The sequence below is a fragment of the Dryobates pubescens genome, chromosome 14 (genome assembly GCF_014839835.1).
Source record: "Dryobates pubescens isolate bDryPub1 chromosome 14, bDryPub1.pri, whole genome shotgun sequence".
Lineage (NCBI taxonomy): Eukaryota > Metazoa > Chordata > Aves > Piciformes > Picidae > Dryobates > Dryobates pubescens.
Window position 1 is genome coordinate 27906102 of NC_071625.1, and position 20066 is coordinate 27926167.

General features: G+C 52.6%; 1 protein-coding gene across 1 annotated transcript in view; it reads right to left on the reverse strand.

Annotated features, from left to right (window-relative positions):
* Positions 1-613: 613 nt before the first annotated feature.
* TMEM67 (transmembrane protein 67) overlaps positions 614-20066 on the reverse strand; it is a 52669-nt gene continuing 33216 nt past the window's right edge. The window contains exons 15-28 of the mRNA XM_009902944.2: positions 19911-19961; positions 19714-19812; positions 18226-18324; positions 16895-16981; positions 15114-15213; positions 13772-13911; positions 10923-11063; positions 9406-9486; positions 7617-7733; positions 6077-6193; positions 5890-5994; positions 4893-4995; positions 2957-3099; positions 614-943 (exon numbers count right to left, since the gene is read on the reverse strand). Coding sequence (XP_009901246.2) covers positions 863-943; positions 2957-3099; positions 4893-4995; positions 5890-5994; positions 6077-6193; positions 7617-7733; positions 9406-9486; positions 10923-11063; positions 13772-13911; positions 15114-15213; positions 16895-16981; positions 18226-18324; positions 19714-19812; positions 19911-19961 — 1464 coding nt within the window. The 3' untranslated portion in view covers positions 614-862. The remainder of the gene's footprint in view (positions 944-2956; positions 3100-4892; positions 4996-5889; positions 5995-6076; positions 6194-7616; positions 7734-9405; positions 9487-10922; positions 11064-13771; positions 13912-15113; positions 15214-16894; positions 16982-18225; positions 18325-19713; positions 19813-19910; positions 19962-20066) is intronic.

Here is a 20066-nt window from a genome sequence, read left to right on the forward strand (position 1 = left end):
CCTCAGCACTGGGGAGGCCATACCTCAAGTGTTGTCTTCAGTTCTGGGCCCCTCACTACAGGCAGGACACTGAGGGGCTGGAGCAGGGCCAGAGAAGGGCAAGGAGGCTGGAGAAGGGCCTGGAGCACCCTTCCCCCTTGTCCTAGACACCTGCATGAAAAGTCCCTCTGCAGCCTTCCTCTAGGATCCCTTCAGCTATTGGAAGGCAGCTCTAAGGTCCCCCCTGGAGTCTTCTCTTCTCCAGGCTGAACACCCCCAGCTCCCTCAGCCTGTGCTCACAGCAGAGCTGCTCCAGCCCTGGGATCATCCTTGTGGCCTCCTCTGGCCTCACTCCAGCAGCTCTGTGTCCTCCTTCTGCTGGGGGCACCAGAACTGGAGGTGAGGTCTCAGCAGAGCAGAGTCAAGGGGCAGGATCCCCTCTCCTGCCCTGCTGCCCACACTGCTCTGGCTGCAGCCCAGCACACAGCTGCCTGCTGGGCTGCCTGAGGGCACTGCTGGCTGCCGGGGAGCTGCTCAGCAATCAACACCCCCAAGTCTCTTTCTTCAGGGCTCCTCTCAAGCTCTGAGCAGCCAGCCACACACATTTTCCTTTCCAAGCCCCGTGGCTTAGTGTTCACAAACTAGAAAACCTATTTGCAAATACACACAGAAATGAAGCTGAAGAGCACACAGCAGCAGAACCCCAACCCATTCCAAATGCCCCACCGAAGGGCACTACAGCTGCTCAGGCAGAGATGCTGGACTGGATGATCCTCAGGGTCTCTTCCAGACAGATGGGTTCTGTGATTTATTTTTCTGTTGTGATCAGGGAGATCATTCCCATGATTAACTCCTCAGCAAGGCTTTTCCATCATCTTCTGAATCAGATGAGAAACCTTTGGTCCACCAAGGTTTTGGCTGCCAAATTCTTCTGCCCCAGCGCGTTGCGGATGAAGCGAAACACCTGAGAGGAAGAGAAAGCCCCCAAAGGAGTGGGCACAGGGAGCCTTCAGGGAGTGCTGTGTGCATGCATCATGCAAAAGAGGGACTCCACACTGTCTCTGTATCATAAATAAATGGAATGGATTAGGTTCTCAACTGCCCTGAGTCTTTTGGGAACCCTTCCCAGTATCCTTCATAGTATCACAGTCTCACAGTATCAGGCAGGGTGGGAAGGGACCACAAGGATCATCTAGTTCCAAGCCCCCTGCCATGGGCAGGGACACCCCACACTAGATCAGCCTGGCCAGAGCCTCATCCAGCCTGGCCTTAAACACCTCCAGGGATGGGGCCTCAACCACCTCCCTGGACAACCCATTCCAGGGCTTCACCACTCTCATGGGGAAGAACTTCCTCCTCACCTCCAGCCTGAATCTCCCCACCTCCAGCTTCATTCCATTCCCCCCAGTCCTATCACTCCCTGAGATCCTGAGCAGTCCCTCCCCAGCCTTCTTGGAGCCCCCTTCAGATACTGGAAGGCCACAATGAGGTCACCTCAGAGCCTTCTCTTCTCCAGACTGAACAGCCCCAACTCCTTCAGTCTGTCCTCACAGGAGAGGTGCTCCAGCCCTCTGCTCATCCTCCTGGCCCTTCTCTGGACACCTTCCAGCACCTCCAGATCCCTCTTGCAATAGGGGCTCCAGAACTGGAGGCAGGACTCCAGGTGGGGTCTCACCAGAGCTGAGCAGAGGGGGAGAATCCCCTCCCTTGCCCTGCTGGCCACACTTCTCTTGCTGCAGCCCAGGCTCTGATTGGCTTTCTGGGCTGCCAGTGCACACTGAGAGCTCCTGGTGAGCTTCTCCTCCCCCAGCACCCCCAAGTCTCTCTCCTCAGGGCTGCTTTCCAGCCAGTCCCTGCCCAGCCTGGATTTGTGCCTGGCATTGCCTCCACCCAGCTGCAGGACCCTGCCCTTGGTCTTGTTGAACCTCCTGAGGTTGGCTTGTGCCCACCTCTCCAGCCTGTCCAGGTCCCTCTGGATGGATCCCTTCCCTCCAGCCTGTCTGCTGCCCCACACAGCTTGGTGCCATCAGCAAACCTGCTGAGGCTGCACTCAATGCCACTGTCCATGGCACCCACAAAGGTGTTGAACAAGCCTGGTGCCAGGACTGATCCTTGAGGGACTCTGCTTGTCCCTGGCCTCCACTGGGACATGGACCCATGGACAGCCACTCTTTGGCCACCAAGCCAGCTCTGTATCCATCTAGTGGATTCCCTGCTGCAATGGGACAGAATGAAGTGTGATTAATTTTATTTGTGGGTATTTGTGGCTTCTGGAGCCTCTTCTATTCATGACTGGGATGGGAGTAAAATGAATCTCTCACAAGCCTGTTTGACAACAGAACAATAGCTTGAAACTGTTGTACAACCTCTCAATGAACCTGTCACCCCTAAGGTTAACTTAGTCATAGATCCATAGGGTGGCTTGGCCTGGAAGGGACCTTAAGGATCAGGCAGTTCCAACCCCAGTGCCATGGGCAGGGACACCTCCCCCCAGCCCAGGCTGCTCAAGGCCTCATCCAACCTGTCCTTGAACACCTCCAGGGAGGGAACATCCACAGCCTCCCTGGGCAACCTGTGCCAGTGTCTCAGCACCCTCACTCTAAAGAATTTCCTCCTGATCTCCAGTCTCAGTCTGCCCTCCTCAAGCTTCAATCCATTCCCCCTCATCCTAGCACTACAAGCCCTTATAGAAAGTCCCTTCCTGGCTTTCTTGTATCCCCTTTCAGGCACTGGAAGGCTGGTGTAAGGTCTTCCTGGAGCCTTCTCTTCCCTAGGCTGGCAGCCCCAGCTCCCCCAGTCTGTCCCCACAGGGGAGGTTTTCCATCTCTCTGATCATCTTTGTGGCCTTCACTCGGCCCCCTCCCCCTCTGCTGCTGGAGCCACCAGAACTGTATCCTTATGAACTGCAAACCTAGGTACACTTCCCTCCAATTCCATCTTGAAGAAAACATGCCTCTGCTGCTCAGCTGAAGTTTACCTCTTGCTGCAGGTATGTGACAATAGCTGCCAGCACAAAACTCTGGGAAGCCAGGTCCACCACGGAGAAGAAGAGGAGGTCGAAGATGAGCATGGTGGTCTCGTTGCCATAGTAGAGCACGTCAGTGAAAGACTGCCCTTCATCTGCAGGGAGGAAACAAGGCCTGAGAAACTCACACTCCTCTGAGCTTCAGCTTTGGGGGGGGGCAGCAAGTCCCTGCTGACTGTGGGGGGCTGAAATGTCTCCCCCAGCATTCACTTTGCCAGCCCAGCTCAGCTGGAAGCAAATGGAAGCAGGAGTTACAGGCAGAACCACAACCTGCAATGGAATGCAAGGAAGATGTGCAGCATACACAGGAGGTACAAGATTGACACCACAAGAACCCCCCTGGTCTTTGACTAACTTCTCCTTCCCTGACCCCCCTAACCCCCTGTACAAAAGAAAGGAGAGAGGAGCAGAGAAGTTAATAGCACAACAATGCAGCCAAGGTCAAGCAGAAGTGAGTTAGTATCATTCCAGAGCAAAGAGAGGTTCAGAGGGGAGGGAGAGAAGAGGGAGAGGGGAGAGGAGAGGGAGAGGGAGAGGGAGAGGGAGAGGGAGAGGGAGAGGGAGAGGGAGAGGGAGAGGGAGAGGGAGAGGGAGAGGGAGAGGGAGAGGGAGAGGGAGAGGGAGAGGGAGAGGGAGAGGGAGAGGGAGAGGGAGAGGGAGAGGGAGAGGGAGAGGGAGAGGGAGAGGGAGAGGGAGAGGAGAGGGAGAGGAGAGGAGAATCTTATGTACCAGTCTTATGGTAGATCTGTCTCCAGTGGGATTGTTCAGGGTTACCTTTGCTTTCCCTTTCACACCCAGCAGTGATTCACTTACATTTTACTGCTTTTCTGATCAAGATCTGTGAAACATTTTAAAGGCATAGCCTGAAACTACCACACTGAGGAAGCTCAGAAGACAAAGGGAAGTCTGAGCAAGAGCTAGTCAAGGCTTCTGATGCTACAGCATCAGAAGAGCTGCTGAGGTCATCCATTTGATTTAAACTGAACTAAGTCCTTAGGACTCAACATTTTTCTGCTCCAAAATGGCTCAGTCCTGGCAGAACAGCACAGCCAAAGCCCTCCTGCCACAGGCAGCTTTTCTTCACTCCTGAAATCTCCATTGGGCTGTTTTAACAAAGCTGCTTTGAACAAGAACAAGAGAGGGGATTCTGCCCCTTGGCTCTGCTCTGCTGAGACCCCCCCTCCAATCCTGCCCCCAGTTCTGCTGTCCCCAGCAGAAGAAGGACACAGAGCTGCTGGAGTGAGGCCAGAGGAGGCCCCAAAGATGATCCAAGGGCTGGAGCAGCTCTGCTATGAGGACAGGCTGAGGGAGCTGGGGGTGTTCAGCCTGGAGAAGAGAAGACTCTGGGGGGACCTTGGAGCTGCCTTCCAATAGCTGAAGGGATCCTCCAGGAAGGCTGCAGAGGGACTTTTCCTGAGGGTGTCTAGAGACAGGCCAAGGGGGAATGGTTTGAAGCTGAGGGAGAGCAGGGTGAGACTGGAGCTGAGGAAGAAGTTCTTCAGCGTGAGGGTGGTGAGACTCTGGACTAGGCTGCCCAGGGAGGCTGTGGCTGCCTCCTCCCTGGGGCTTTGTTTCACAGGAAATATGGTTCTGTATTAAAAAACCCCAAAGCCTGGAGCTGATGAAATGTTGTAGCTCTTCTTTCTAGCTACAAAGTGGCTGTTGGATGTGGGGAGCAATTCAGAGGAGCACTTCCTGCTCTTAGCAGCATTTCTTTAACCTGCAAGTCTCCTCTTAACCACCTCCCTCGGCAGCATTCATGTAATGACCCCTCCTGCTGTAAAGCCCCACTTCAGGCTGCAAATCCTGGGGGAGAAATCTGCACAGACACCTCCATGCTTCTGGCAGCACAGAGAGAGAGCAGGCCACACAGGGCTGGTTCTTTTACCATTGTAAAATAGACTTTTATCCAGTGGCTCCATGAACTCCATGCCAAGGATCCGTTCCAGCAGCAGCTTATCCTTCACAACATAATCCAGCTCTTTGTGAACCTAAAAGAAAAGGCAAAGACAAGCCCCCCCCCCCCCAAAAAAAGACTCCTTGGTTTATGATTTCAAAGAGAAAGTACTCATTAGAGAGAGTGGAATGGAAAGAAAGACCTTAAGATTGGCAAAAAAAACCCCTCACTGGTCTGTTTCAAGACAAAAATGAAGGACAGAAGAAAGAAAGCAGTTGGCATGTTGAAGGGCAGGCTGCACTGCTGGGCTGCACCTCAGATTGATGCTTTTGATGAAGCACTCTTCTAGCTGCTGCTGAGACCCCACCTCCAATCCTGCCCCCAGTTCTGCTGTCCCCAGCAGGAGAAGGACACAGAGCTGCTGGAGGGAGTCCAGAGGAGGCCACAAAGATGATCCAAGGGCTGGAGCAGCTCTGCTGTGAGGACAGGCTGGGGGAGCTGGGGGTGTTCAGCCTGGGGAAGAGAAGACTCTGAGGGAACCTCAGAGCTGCCTTCCAATAGCTGAAGGGATCCTAGAGGAAGGCTGCAGAGGGACTGTTCCTGAGGGTGTCTGGAGACAGGACAAGGGGGAATGGTTTGAAGCTGAGGGAGGGCAGGGTGAGGCTGGAGCTGAGGAAGTTCTTCAGCCTGAGGATGCTGTGACACTGGCACAGGAAGGCTGTGGCTTCCTCCTCCCTGGGGGTGTTCAAGGCCAGGTTGGATGAGGCCTTGAGCAGCTGAGTCTAGTTGAGAGGTGCCCTTGCCCATGGCAGGGGGGGTTGGAGTCGGTGACCTCAGAGGTCCCTTCCAAGCCATTTTGTGATTCTGTGACTGACATGGAGTCACCAGGTCTTCAAGCACCTCTGTGTTACTCTCTCAGCTGTTAGAATTGTCAGTCTCTGCTCAGTGTCAGCCCCTCTTCCCTCCCTCAGCCGCTGGACGTACGTACGTGATCGATGAAGGATCCCAGGAACTTGTTCATGGTGTTGTACGCCCTTGTGCTCTGCTCAAAAGTGTTTGCTGAGGGGTCCACAAGCCTGGCAGGACCACGTTTCTGGAAGACCACACCAGCATGACTTGAATGGGAAATGTCCATATGTCCAATGAGAGTTAGAGGAGAGAGAGCTGTGGCTCACCCTGGTGAGGGCTTCATGGATCCTGTCGTAGTGCAGCCTCATCCTCCGTGAGAGGGAGACCTGAAACGTCTGGCACTCCGTGTTGGGCAGCAAACCCCTCTGACTGCAGAGGTTCTCCTGCACAAGGAAAGCAATTGGAAGTGAACATTATTCAGTCTGGAGAAGAGAAGGCTCTGAGGAAACTGTATTGTGGCCTTCCAGGATCTGCAGGGGGCTACAGGAAAGCTGGGGAGGGACTTTTGAGGGTGTCAGGGAGTGATAGGACTGGGGGGGATGGAGCAAAACTAGAAATGGGGAGATTGAGATTGGATGTGAGGAAGAAGTTGTTCCCCATGAGGGTGGTGAGAGCCTGGCACAGGCTGCCCAGGGAGGTGTTTGCAGCCAGGCTGGATGTGGCTGTGAGCAACCTGCTGTAGTGTGAGGAGTCCCTGGCCATGGCAGGGGGCTTGGACCTGGCTGAGCCTTGAGGTCCCTTCCAGCCCTGACAATTCTCTGATTCTATGATTAATTTCATCCCCAAATACCCCCAACAATAAATAAAACCCCCACAGCTTTTAACTTCCTCTCTTTCATATACACATAGCACTTAATGGCTCCACTGCACTCTCCATTCAGCTACAGCCAAGATCTTCTTAGGGCCAGAAATCCTGAGCCCCGCTGTGACCACGTCAGATTCTCCTTTCACCTGTGTGCAGCTCATTACAGATTCACAGATCAGCCAGTCCAACCCCCCTGCCAGAGCAGCTTCCCTTAAAGAAGGTCACACAGGAATACATCCAGGCAGGTTTTGAGTGTCTCCAGAGCAGACTCCAGGACCTTTCTGGGCATCCTGCTCCAGTGCTCCATCACCTCTAGATTAAAGAAGTTCCTCCTCATGTTTAGATGGAACTTCTAATGCTCCAGTTTGTGCCCATTCCCCCTTGCCCTGTCACTGGGCAGCAGTGAAAAAAGCCTGGCCCCAGCCTCCTGAGACCCAGCCTTCAAGTATTGATAAGCATTGATGAGATCCCAGCTCAGCTTGCTCTTTTCCCCCTTCACTTGGCAGTTTTCCAGACTAAAAGTCACAGAATCACAGAATGTTAGGGGTTAGAAGGGACCTCCAGATACCATCCAGGGCAGCCCCTCTGCCTGAGCAGGATCAAGCTGCAGCAGGGGAGGTTTGGGCTGGATGTTAGGAGGAAGTTCTTCCCAGCAAGAGAGATTGGCCATTGGGATGTGCTGCCCAGGGAGGCGGTGGCATCACCATCACTGGATCAACACAGGAAGAGCCTGGCTGAGGCACTTGGTGCCATGGTCCAGTGGATGAGATGGTGCTGGGTGATAGGTTGGACTGATGATCTTGAAGGCCTTTTCCAGCCTGGTCAATTCTGAAGCTAGGGCAGGCTGCACAGGAACACATCCAGGCAGGGTGTGAATGTCTGCAGAGAAGGAGACTCCACACCCTCCCTGGGCAGCCTGCTCCATGAGGCAAAGGTGTGGGGCTTTTGATTTACACAACTAAATGTCTGGAGCAGGTGCCAGCATTGATCCTGTTACTTACTGCTTCCCTCTTTAGGTTCAGATTCATCTCTTCCATGTTGGTATCTGCATGCCCATGCACCGAGCGCCCATGGATGTAGTACCCAAAGCAGCTGTGTGACAGGAGGAAGACTGAAATCTGCAAGAGATGGAGGAAGAAGAGGCTCCTCTAATTGAAAGGTTACCACCCTGTGGTGGAACTGTTGAATTCACAGCAGGGATCAGCAGGACCAGCCCTTCTGCACACACAAAGCAGGCATCCACCAAAACAAGGACAGAAAGATCCTAGAATCATAGAAGCAATAAGGTTGGAACAGAGCTCAGAGATCATCAAGTCCAACCTGACACCCAACACCTCCTGGCAACTAAACCATGGCTCCAAGTGCCACATCCAATCCCTTCTTGAACACCTCCAGGGATGGTGACTCCACCACCTCCCTGGGCAGCACATTCCAATGGCCAATTTCTCTGTCTGGGAAGAACTTTCTCCTCACCTCCAGCCTAAACTTCCCCTGGCACAGCTTGAAGCTGTGTCCTCTTCTTCTGGTGCTGGTTGCCTGGGAGAAGAGACCAACCCCCACCTGGCTACAACCTCCTGACTGTGGCTGCTAGGTAGTGGCCTCTGATTAACTTAAAGGAATCACCAGTCTCCAAACTGCTCTCCAGGCTGGTGACACATGGGGTTGATGGGTGACCACTAGATGGATACAGAGCTGGCTTGATGGCCAAAGAGTGGCTGTCCATGGGTCCATGTCCCAGGGGAGGCCAGGGACAAGCAGAGTCCCTCAGGGATCAGTCCTGGCACCAGGCTTGTTCAACACCTTTGTGGGTGCCAGGGACAGTGGCATTGAGTGCAGCCTCAGCAGGGTTGCTGATGGCACCAAGCTGTGTGGTGCAGCAGACAGGCTGGAGGGAAGGGATCCATCCAGAGGGAGCTGGACAGGCTGGAGAGGTGGGCACAAGCCAACCTCAGGAGGTTCAACAAGACCAAGGGCAGGGTCCTGCAGCTGGGTGGAGGCAATCCCAGGCACAAATCCAGGCTGGGCAGGGACTGGCTGGAAAGCAGCCCTGAGGAGAGAGACTTGGGGGTGCTGAGGGAGGAGAAGCTCACCAGGAGCTCTCAGTGTGCACTTGCAGCCCAGAGAGCCAAGCAGAGCCTGGGCTGCAGCAAGAGAAGTGTGGCCAGCAGGGCAAGGGAGGGGATTCTCCCCCTCTGCTCAGCTCTGCTGAGACCCCACCTGGAGTACTGCCTCCAGTTCTGGAGCCCCTATTCCAAGAGGGATCTGGAGGTGCTGGAAGGTGTCCAGAGAAGGGCCAGGAGGATGAGCAGAGGGCTGGAGCACCTCTCCTGTGAGGACAGACTGAAGGAGTTGGGGCTGTTCAGTCTGGAGAAGAGAAGGCTCTGAGGTGACCTCATTGTGGCCTTCCAGTATCTGAAGGGGGCTCCAAGAAGGCTGGGGAGGGACTGCTCAGGATCTCAGGCAGTGATAGGACTAGGGGGGATGGAATGAAGCTGGAGGTGGGGAGATTCAGGCTGGAGGTGAGGAGGAAGTTCTTCCCCATGAGAGTGGTGAAGCCCTGGAATGGGTTGTCCAGGGAGGTGGTTGAGGCCCTGTCCCTGGAGGTGTTTAAGGCCAGGCTGGATGAGGCTGTGGCCAGGCTGATCTAGTGTGGGGTGTCCCTGCCCATGGCAGGGGGGTTGGAACTGGATGATCCTTGTGGCCCCTTCCCACCCTGCCTGCTACTGCTGCTATACTGTGATACTCTTTTTTCCCCTTGCTGAGTTAGAAAAGAGCCACAGCAATACTCACATTGCTCATGCAACACAAATCAACAAACTGGCTGATCTTGTCCTCAACAAATCTTTCATAGAACACAGAAAAAAACAGAATCTGCAAGAAAGCAACAGGAATTCAAGGTTATTTTGTTCAGCAGTCTCCATCCCAGTTGAACACTCACAAATTACAGACTTCTGCAGTGGCCACCACTGCACTGGACTCTGTGAAGTGGCACTGACATCCTTCACCTATGAAGGGAAGTTGTAGCAGTAACCTGCTCCTCATTTTGATCTTAAGGATGCTGCAAGATGGTTCAGAACAAAACAAGCACTTCCCACCTGCAGTGTGGTGGCCAGCTCTGGGCCCCCAACATGAGGGAGACGTGGACCTGCTGGAGGAGGTCCTAAGGAGGCCACGAAGGTGATCACAGAATCAGTAAGGTTGGAAAAGACCTCACAGATCATCAAGTCCAACCTCTGGGTCTCTTCTCCCAGGCACCCAGCACCAGAACAAGAGGACACAGTCTCAAGCTGTGCCAGGGGAGGTTTAGGCTGGAAGTGAGGAGAAAGTTCTTCCCAGCAAGAGAGATTGGCCATTGGAATGTGCTGCCCAGGGAGGTGGTGGAGACCCCAAGGTGGTAGGTGTTAGGTAATAGGTTGCACTTGATGATCTCTGAGGTCTTCCCCAACCTGGCTGATTCTATGATTCTGTTACCTATCACCCAACACCTCCTGACAACTAAACCATGGCTCTGAGTGCCACATCCAATCCCCTCTTGAACACCTCCAGGGATGGGGACTCCACCACCTCCCTGGGCAGCACATCCCAATGGCGAACGACTCGCTCAGTGAAGAACTTTCTCCTCTCCTCAAGTCTAAACCTCCCCTGGCACAGCTTGAGACTGTGTCCCCTTGTTGCCTGGGAGAAGAGACCAACCCCCACCTGGCTACAACCTCCCTTCAGGTAGTTGTAGACAGCAATAAGGTCTCCCCTAAGCCTCCTCTTCTCTAGGCTAAGCAACCCCAGCTCCCTCAGCCTCTCCTCACAGGGCTGTGCTCCAGACCCCTCCCCAGCTTTGTTGCCCTTCTCTGGACACCTTCAAGTGTCTCAATGTCCTTCTTAAACTGAGGGGCCCAGAACTGGACACAGGACTCCAGGGTGTGTTTCAGCCCTTTCTGCTCTGTTTTGAAAGTCTCCAGAGAAGGAGACTCCACAACCTCTCTGGGCAGCCTGCCCCAGGGCTCTGCCACCCTCACACCAGAGAGGTTTCTCCTCATGTTGCACTGAAACCTTCTATGTTCAAGCCTGAACCTGTTGTTCCTTTTCTTATTGCTGTGCCCCCCCCAAAAGATCTTGGCCCCCTCCACTTGACCCCCACCCCTCACATATTGATAGGCATTGATCAGATCCCTCTCAGCCTTCTCTTCTCCAGACTAAACAGCCCCAGGGCTCTCAGTCTCTCTCCACAGGGGAGATGCTCAAGTGATACACTCCAGCTTCCAAGCAGCACCCTGGCAGTGGTAATCCTTTCTCTCCTGTGTGTGACACACCTGCAGGAAGGCAATGGCCAGCCACAGAGCAGCAGACACCCCAAACCTCAACGTGCGGCTCCAGGGAGCAATGTAACTCTCACTGCTTCTTGTAAGACTGGAAGAGGAATCCATTAAAGCCAGGTTTGAAAACCCCACCACCTGAGGAGGGAAGAAAGTCAACAGAACAAGATGAAACAATTGGTAGGATTCATTATGGTGCTGTGGTATCCATCCTACCAGAAAGCAGGGAAAAATCAGGGAAACATAGAATCAGTAAGGTTGGAAAAGACCTCAAGGATCATCAAGTCCAAGCTGTCACCCAAGCCCTCCTGACAACTAACCCATGGCTCCAAGTGCCACATCCAATCCCCTCTGGAACACCTCCAGGGATGGGGACTCCACCACCTCCCTGGGCAGCACATTCCAATGGCCAGTCTCTCTTGCTGAAAAGAACTTTCTCCTCACCTCCAGCCTAAACCTCCCCTGGCACAGCTTGAGACTGTGTCCTCTTGTTCTGGTGCTGGGTGCCTGGGAGAAGAAACCAACCCCCACCTGGTTACAACCTCCCTTCAGGGAGTTGGAGAGAGCAAGAAGGTCTCCCCTGAGCCTCCTCTTCTCCAGGCTAAGCAACCCCAGCTCCCTCAGCCTCTCCTCACAGGGCTGTGCTCCAGACCCCTCCCTGCCCTTCTCTGGCCCTTCTCAATGTCCTTAAATTGAGGAGCCCAGACCTGGACACAGGACTCAATGTGTACTGAAGGGGTAAAGCACAACAGAGCAGTGTGCAGCCAGGAGAGAGAGGGCCAAGTGCCTGAATGTGTTGAGAGGAGAGTTTTGGATGAATTTAATCACTTCCCTGTAGCAGGAGTTGCCTTTAGCAGCACTTGCAGACTGCAAGGCATTAAAGCTGTCTCATGCCCTCCTGAGGAGCAGATAATGAAAGGTGTAGCTAAAGCAAACTCAGAGCCTGATACAGGCCTGGGAAGGTGGCAAGGTCTCCCTCTCTGGAGATACTCAAAACCTGCCTGGATGTGTTCCTGTGTGCCCTGCCCTGGGTGATCCTGCAGGGGGGTTGTGCTGGATGAGCTTCTGAGGTCCCTTCCACCCCCTGCCATTGTGTGACTGTGCAGCTGGTTAGCAAAAGCCCAGCTGGCAGGGTAGGGAGTGAGAGCTCAATGCTGAAACATCTCCAGCTCTGCTCCTAGCAGGCTGGCTGAAGGCTGCCCAGCCCTGCTCAAGGTGTGGTCTAACCAGTGCTGATCACAGGGCAGAATGACCTCCCTGCTCCTGCTGGCCACACTGCTCCTGATGCAGGCCAGGCTTAGCAGCAAGGAAGCTCAGTTCAGATGAATATGAAACCACTGTACCAGGAGGCAGCCAGCAAGCCCATGAAGAAAGGAGTGTGTACAGAGATTGATCAGTTGGAGTCATTTAAGGCAACTCATGACCTTATTAAAATAACCCCAAGCAGACCAAAGGCCTCTAAGCTTGGTTTGTTGGGGGCTTTACAAAAGCTTTTATTGCAATGAGCCATAGATGGATACCCATAGATGGAAACAATAACAATGATTTACCTCACTTTTGAGATAGTTTGTGGCCATGACCCACAGCTGCATGCCAAATAAAGAATAAATGAACTGCACATAATTATTTCACTAAGTTTTAAAGTTTTTATTGCAGTGACCTATAGATATACACCCAGAAATGTGGCATTGAGTGCCCCCTCAGCAGGATTGCTGACAGCACCAAGCTGTGTGGTGCAGCTGACAGCTGGAGGGAAGGATCCATCCAGAGGGTCCTGGACAGGCTGCAGAGCTGGGCCCAGGGCAATCTCATGAGGTTCAACAAGACCAAGGGCAGGGTCCTGCAGCTGGGTCAGGGCAATCCCAAGCACTGATATAGGCTGGGCAGGGACTGGCTGGAGAGCAGCCCTGAAGAAAAGGCCTTGGGGGTGCCGGGGGAGGAGAAGTTCAACAGGAGCCAGCAGTGAGCACTCCCAGCCCAGAGAGCCAAGCAGAGCCTGGGCTGCAGCAAGAGAAGTGTGGCCAGCAGGGCCAGGGAGGGGATTCTGCCCCTCTGCTCCACTCTGCTGAGACCACAGCTGGAGCTCTGGGGCCAGTTCTGGAGCCACTAGCACAGGAAGGATCTGGAGGTGCTGGAAGGTGTCCAGAGAAGGGCCACGAGGATGAGCAGAGGGCTGGAGCTGCTCTGCTATGGAGACAGACTGAGGGAGTTGGGGCTGTGCAGGCTGGAGAGGAGAAGGCTCCCAGGAGACCTCATTGTGGCCTTCCAGTATCTGAAGGGGGCTCCAAGAAAGCTGGGGAGGGACTTCTGAGGGTGTCAGGGAGTGATAGGACTGGGGGGGATGGAAATAAAACCAGAAATGGGTAGACTGAGATTGGATGTGAGGAAGAAGTTGTTGCCCATGAGGGTGGTGAGAGCCTGGCAGAGGTTGCCCAGGGAGGTGGTGGAAGCCTCCTGCCTGGAGGTGTTTGCAGCCAGGCTGGATGTGGCTGTGAGCAACCTGCTGCAGTGTGAGGTGTCCCTGGCCATGGCAGGGGGGTTGGAACTGGCTGAGCCTTGAGGTCCCTTCCAACCCTGACAATTCTGTGCTTCTATGATTCTAAATGAGAAAAACCCCTTAATTATTTCACTAAGTTATAAAGCTCTTATTGCAGTGCCCATAGATGCATGCCCATAAGTGATGAAAAAAGAACTGACTTTAAAATGCTTATTTCACTAAGTTTTATCTTTTCAAGTGAACTTGAAAGTCATCCACTGTGATCACAGAGAATGTAAGAACTGACCTCCAGATCCTTTTGTTATGCTCTGGTTGTGAACCATAACAGATTAATACCAACAGTAATTACCTCCAGAAAGAAGAGGACTGCAATCACTTGGAAGAGTGGATTGATCTTCCTCACTGTCTGAATTTCATTCCATTCATTTGCTATAAAATATGTCCTCCAGATGCTCACAGGTGCAGCAGCACTTTTAATAACCCCTTCACCTAAAAAAGAACACATAAAATACAGCTCTGAGTACTTGAGTGAGAGCCAGGGGCATCCTGGCCTGCATCAGGGACAGTGTGGCCAGCAGGAGCAGGGAGGTCATTCTGCCCTGTGCTCAGCACTGCTTAGGCCACACCTTGAGTCCTGTGTCCAGGTCTGGGCCCCTCAGTTTAGGAAGGATATTGAGCTGCTGGAAGGTGTCCAGAGAAGGGCAACAAAGCTGGGGAGGGGTCTGGAGCACAGCCCTGTGAGGAGAGGCTGAGGGAGCTGGGGTTGCTTAGCCTGGAGAAGAGGAGGCTCAGGGGAGACCTTCTTGCTCTCTCCAACTCCCTGCAGGGAGGTTGTAGCCAGGAAGGGGTTGGTCTCTTCTCCCAGGCAAGCAGCACCAGAACAAGAGGACACAGTCTCAAGTTGTGCCAGGGGAGGTTTAGGCTGGAGGTGAGGAGAAAGTTCTTCCAAGCTCTTCCCAGGAAGAGTAATTGGCCCTTGGAATGTGCTGCCCAGAGAGGTGGTGGAGCCCCCATCCCTGGAGGTGTTTAGGAAGAGACTGGGTGGGGTGCTTGGGGATTGGATGTGGCACTTGGAGCCATGGTTTAGTTGTCAGGAGGTGTTGGCTATTAGCTCATAGGCTGGACTTGATGATCTCTGAGGTCTTTTCCAACCTGGCTGATTCTATGATTCTATGGCACCTAAGTTGGCTCTGGCCTTCATTTGCCAACAGCAAAAATACTGATTGAGGGAATGAGGTGAGTTTGAGGTGGTGTTTGGTTTCTTCCCCCCCCCTCCATATTTAATTTGAAAGCACATTTAAACCCAGAAATAACAACATGAATAAACACCAGGTTGCTCTGGACAACCTGACCTAGCAGAGGATATCCCTGCTGACTGCAGAGAGGTTGGACTGGATGAGCTTTAGTGTTGCCTTCCAACCCAGACCATTCTGACTCTGTTAAATACACTGCAGCAGAACCCCACATAACCAACTATATGCTTCAAGAGCCCATCCCACACCAAAAGTCCTTCCCAAGCTACAGAAGAAACAACCCACAATAATGTGGCCCTTGGAGCCATGGTTTAGTTATCAGGGGGTGTGAGGTCATAGGTTGGACTGGATGGTGTCTGAGGGCTTTTCCAGCCTGGCTGATTGTGTGATTTGCAAGCAGCCAGAGCTGTTGAGGCAAAGGAGCACAGCTTGAGTTACCTTCAACTGCTTTAAGGACTTTGCCCTTAGGTCTTTCCCAGTCGATAAAGAAAACATCTACAGTGAGCTGTGAAACCAGCAAATGGAGGAACTGCAGGGCCTGAGGGAGAAAGGAGAGATCCAACAGGTGAGGACAGCAACACCATGCAGGCACAGCTGAAGAAACACTGCACATGTCAGTCATTAAACGGAAGGAAGAGGCTTGACTGCACTTGAGCCTGCCCTGCTGTCAGCAGCTGGGCTTTCTTTAACTTTAGAAGCAAGGAGATGATGTCCAAAACGCTGCAGAAAGCACAGCAAAAGAGCACATTAAAAACCCAACTGACTTAAGCATGTCCCCAGGTGAACCTGTGTGATGAAATCCAGCTCAACATGCTCCCCAGAATCAGTAAGATCATTGTGTCTCCCCAAAATTGGGATCTCTGAATTCCACAAGTTCTCTTTGAACATACTGACTTCCATCTGCCTTTTGGTTCAGTCAGGAATTGACAGCACTCCATCCCTCTTTAAGAGAAAGCACTTCCCTTCCTGAGGTGGGGTTTTTTCCCTTTACATGGCATGAAGCTGGAGGTGGGGAGATTCAGGCTGGAAGTGAGGAGGAAGTTCTTCCCCATGAGAGTGGTGAAGCCCTGGAATGGGTTGTCCAGGGAGGTGGTTGAGGCCCCGTCCCTGGAGGTGTTTAAGGCCAGGCTGGATGAGGCTGTGGCCAGGCTGATCTAGTGTGGGGTGTCCCTGCCCATGGCAGGGGGGTTGGAACTAGATGATCCTTGTGGTCCCTTCCAACCCTGACTGATACTGTGATACTATGATACTACATTTCCTTGCAAGTAAAGAATTCTCCACAGGTCACCTTCCTTAAACATTTGGTTCCCTGCAAAGACTCCACAAATGAAATTGCTGGGGGGAAATGAATCAAATTCTTTGCAGAAAATCATTGTCTACACTAATAAAAGGAACTGTATAAGGTGGTGAAGATCAAGTCTTATGGCTGGGGCAGGGCAATCCCAAGCACAGATCCAGGCTGGGTGTGGAGTACCTCGAGAGCATTCTGCAGGAGAAGGCCTTGGGGGTGTCAGTTGGTGACAAACTGCCCAGGAGCCAGCAGTGGTCCCTGGCAGCCCAGCAGGCAGCTGTGTGCTGAGCTGCAGCCAGAGCAGGGAGAGCAGCAGCACAGGGAGGGGATTCTGCCCTTCTGCTCTGCTCAGACCCCACCTGCAGCACTGCCTCCAGCTCTGGTGCCCCCAGCACAGAAGGGACCTGGAGCTGATGGAGCAGGTCCGGAGGAGGCCACAGAGATGATCAGAGGGCTGCAGAACCTCCCCTCTGGAGACAGGCTGAGAGAGGTGGGGCTCTCCAGCCTGGAGAAGAGAAGGCTCCAGGGAGATCTTAGAGCAGCCTTCCAGTACCTGAAGTGGGCTACAACAAAGCCAGGAAGGGACATTTGACAAGGGCTGTAGTGATAGGATGAGAGGGAATGGATTGGAGCTTGAGGAGGGCAGACTTAGAGTGGAGATTAAGAAGAAATTCTTTCCAGTGAGGGTGGTGAGACACTGGCACAGGTTGCCCAGAGAGATTGTGGATGCTTCCTCCCTGGAGTTGTTCAAGGCCAGGTTGGATGAGGCCTTGAGCAACGTGGGCTGGTGGGAGGTGTCCCTGCCCCATGGTAAGGGGGTTGGAACTGGATGATCTTTAAAGTTCCTTCCATCCTAACCCATTCTATGACTCCATGCAAACCTCAAGGAGCCTGTGTTGAAATGTCTTTAATGCAACAGAATATTTACCTTTAAACTAAATGCACAAGCTATGTATGTGACAAAATCCTCTTCTTGAGATGGAAGTGGTAACAGGACAGAGACAAACTGCTGGGCCTGTAATGGAGAAGTCACATTGGAGCAGAGTGGATGGCATATGTGCCAACACACTAAACACTTCAGAGTGAAACACACATTGCACAAAAAGGTCAATACTTAGTGTGCAAACACTGGGGTTTAGTAAAGTATTTTAAGGGACTATTAAGCAGACTGCAAGCACAATGAATCCTAAGTGTGCCCAGGTGGCTAAGAAAGGCAGAAGGCTAAGGAGGGGAGCAGGGAAGGGGAAGCTCTTAGCTCCCCCAGTTTTTGTCCAGGGGGGTTCTTGTGCTGTTCATCAATTGCAAATCCCTGTACACAGTGTAAATGTTGCACACAGCTGTTGCAGTCCATGTGTTAGAATGTATAGAATCATAGAATCAGCCAGGCTGGAGAAGACCTCAGAGATCACCAAGTACAACCTGTCACCTTACAGGTCAATAGTAGGCTGAACATGAGCCAGCAGTGTGCCCAATGGCATCCAGGCCTGCATCAGGAACAGTGTGGCCAGCAGGAGCAGGGAGGTCATTCTGCCCTGTGCTCAGCACTGGTTAGGCCACACCTTGAGTCCTGTGTCCAGTTCTGGACCCCTCAGTTTAGGAAAGATGTTGAGATGCTGGAAGGTGTCCAGAGAAGGGCAAGAAAGCTGGGGAGGGGTCTGGAGCACAGCCCTGTGAGGAGAGGCTGAGGGAGCTGGGGTTGCTTAGCTTGGAGAAGAGGAGGCTCAGGGGAGACCTTGTTGCTCTCTCCAGCTCCTTGCAGGGAGGTTGTAGCCAGGTGGGGGTTGGTCTCTTCTCCCAGGCACCCAGCACCAGAACAAGAGGACAAAGTCTCAAGCTGTGCCCGGGGAGGTTTAGGCTGGAGGTGAGGAGAAAGTTCTTCCCAGCAAGAGAGATTGGCCATTGGAATGTGCTGCCCAGGGAGGCAGTGGGGTCACCATGTCTGGAAGTGTTCAAGAGGGGACTGCATGAGGCACTTGGAGCCATGGTTTAGTTGTCAGGAGGTGTTAGGTATTAGGTAATGGGTTGGACTTGATGATCTCTGAGGTCTTTTCCAACCTTCTTGATTCTATGAAAAGGAAGAGTTGAACACAACCCCAGAAGCTCACAGAAGAGAGTATGACAGAGCACTTGCCTCAACACTCTGACCAGAAAGGCAAAACAAACAACAAGAAAGAAAAAAGAAAGCAAATGAATTTCTGCACACAAATCCATGCAATATTCATTGGCTTTGATAACACCCACCTCTGGAGAGACACTTACTTTGAAGAACACAAGCCAGTAAATCCCTGTGCCCACTGTGATGAGAAAGAAAACGTTGGCAAGGTCTCCAGCATAGAACAGGAGGAACTTCAACACTGTCTGCAATTATAAACACACACTGTAGAGACCTTGCAAGAGTGGTTAAAGGAGGAATATGTACAGTCACATACAAGGGTCTGCAGCTCACACTAGGGGAAACTCCAGCATTGAAAAGCAGCCTCAAAGAAGACTTTTCTACTGTGGTGACATGCTTATGACATCTTCAGTATCTGAAGCTGCTACATGATGGGCTTTGATCAAGGAAGACTTCATCAGACAGCTAAGTCCACTCAACAGATCTGAATAGAATCATAGAATGGTCTGGGTTGGAAGGGATCTCCAAAGATCATCTAGACCAACACCCTCTGCAGTCAGCAGGGGCATCCTCAACTAGATCAGGTTGCTCAGAGCTCTGACAGGATGAGAGGGAACAGATTGAAGCTTGAGGAGGGCAGATTCAGACTGGAGATTAGGAAGAAATTCTTTCTAGTGAGGGTGGGGAGACACTGGCACAGGTTGCCCAGGGAGGTGGTGGATGTCTCTGTACTCTGCACTGGTTAGACCACACCTTGAGTCCTCTGTCCAGTCCTGGGCTCCTCAGTTTAAGAAGGACATTGAGACACTTGAAGGTGTCCAGAGAAGGGCAATGAGGCTGGGGAGAGGCCTTGAGGACAAGCTCTACGAGGAGAGGCTGAGGGAGCTGGGGTTGCTTAGCCTGGAGAAGGGGAGGCTCAGAGGAGACCTCATTGCTCTCTACAACTACCTGAAGGGTGATTGTAGGCAGGAGGGGGTTGGTCTCTTCTCTCAGGCAACCAGCACCAGAACAAGAGGACACAGTCTCAAGCTGCACTAGGGGAGGTTTAGGCTGGAGGTGAGGAGAAAGTTCTTCACTGAGAGAGTTGTTAGCCATTGGAATGTGCTGCCCAGGGAGGTGGTGGAGTCCCCATCCCTGGAGGTGTTCAAGAGGGGATTGGATGTGGCACTTGGAGCCATGGTTTATTCATGAGGTCTGTGGTGACAGGTTGGACTTGATGATCTTTGAGGTCTCTTCCAACCTTGGTGATACTGTGATACTGTCTCTCTCTGGAGGTGATCAAGGGCAGGTTGGATGAGGCCTTGAGCAACCTGGGCTGGTGGGAGGTGTCCCTGCCCATGGCAGTGGGGTTGTAACTAGATGGTTGTTAAGGTCCTTCCAACCCAAAGCATGTTGTGAATCTGTGAATTGCTACATACCTGTATTGTCTAGCAGAAGTATTTCCTAAATGACAAGAGCAGAATCACACAGGAAAAGCAGAAGCCCTACTTTGCCTCAAGTGAACCCAGCTCCAGGGCACAGTTCTGTGCAGCTAGGCTAGAAACTATGAGTTACCTTAGGAAACAGAATGACAGCAAAGGGTCTCCTTAAAGAGAGGAGGATGTGTCCCTTGGGGGGTTGCCAGCTGCTCATACCTGCAAGTCAATCACAGAGCTTCCTGTACGCCTCTTCCAGCCTGTAGTCTTGAGCAGCGACCACAACACTGCCAGCCCACCCAACACTCCCAAGGCAATCTGAAGAGAATGAAGAATCATTTCCAGCTATTTTACAAACCCACAGAGGAGCAGAAGCAAATCATTCCCCCAACACATTGCAGAGAAATACAACTCACATCGGTCTGAGCCTCTGATTGCTCCATCTCGTAACTGACTGAGAAGGAAACCTGGAAGTCAAGACAGCAGAGGTATGAATGCAGAGGAATTCTGAAATGGGAATTCCCAGCTAGGACTGCAGCAACCAGTCCAACAATTTCTGCCTCCTTTTTGAA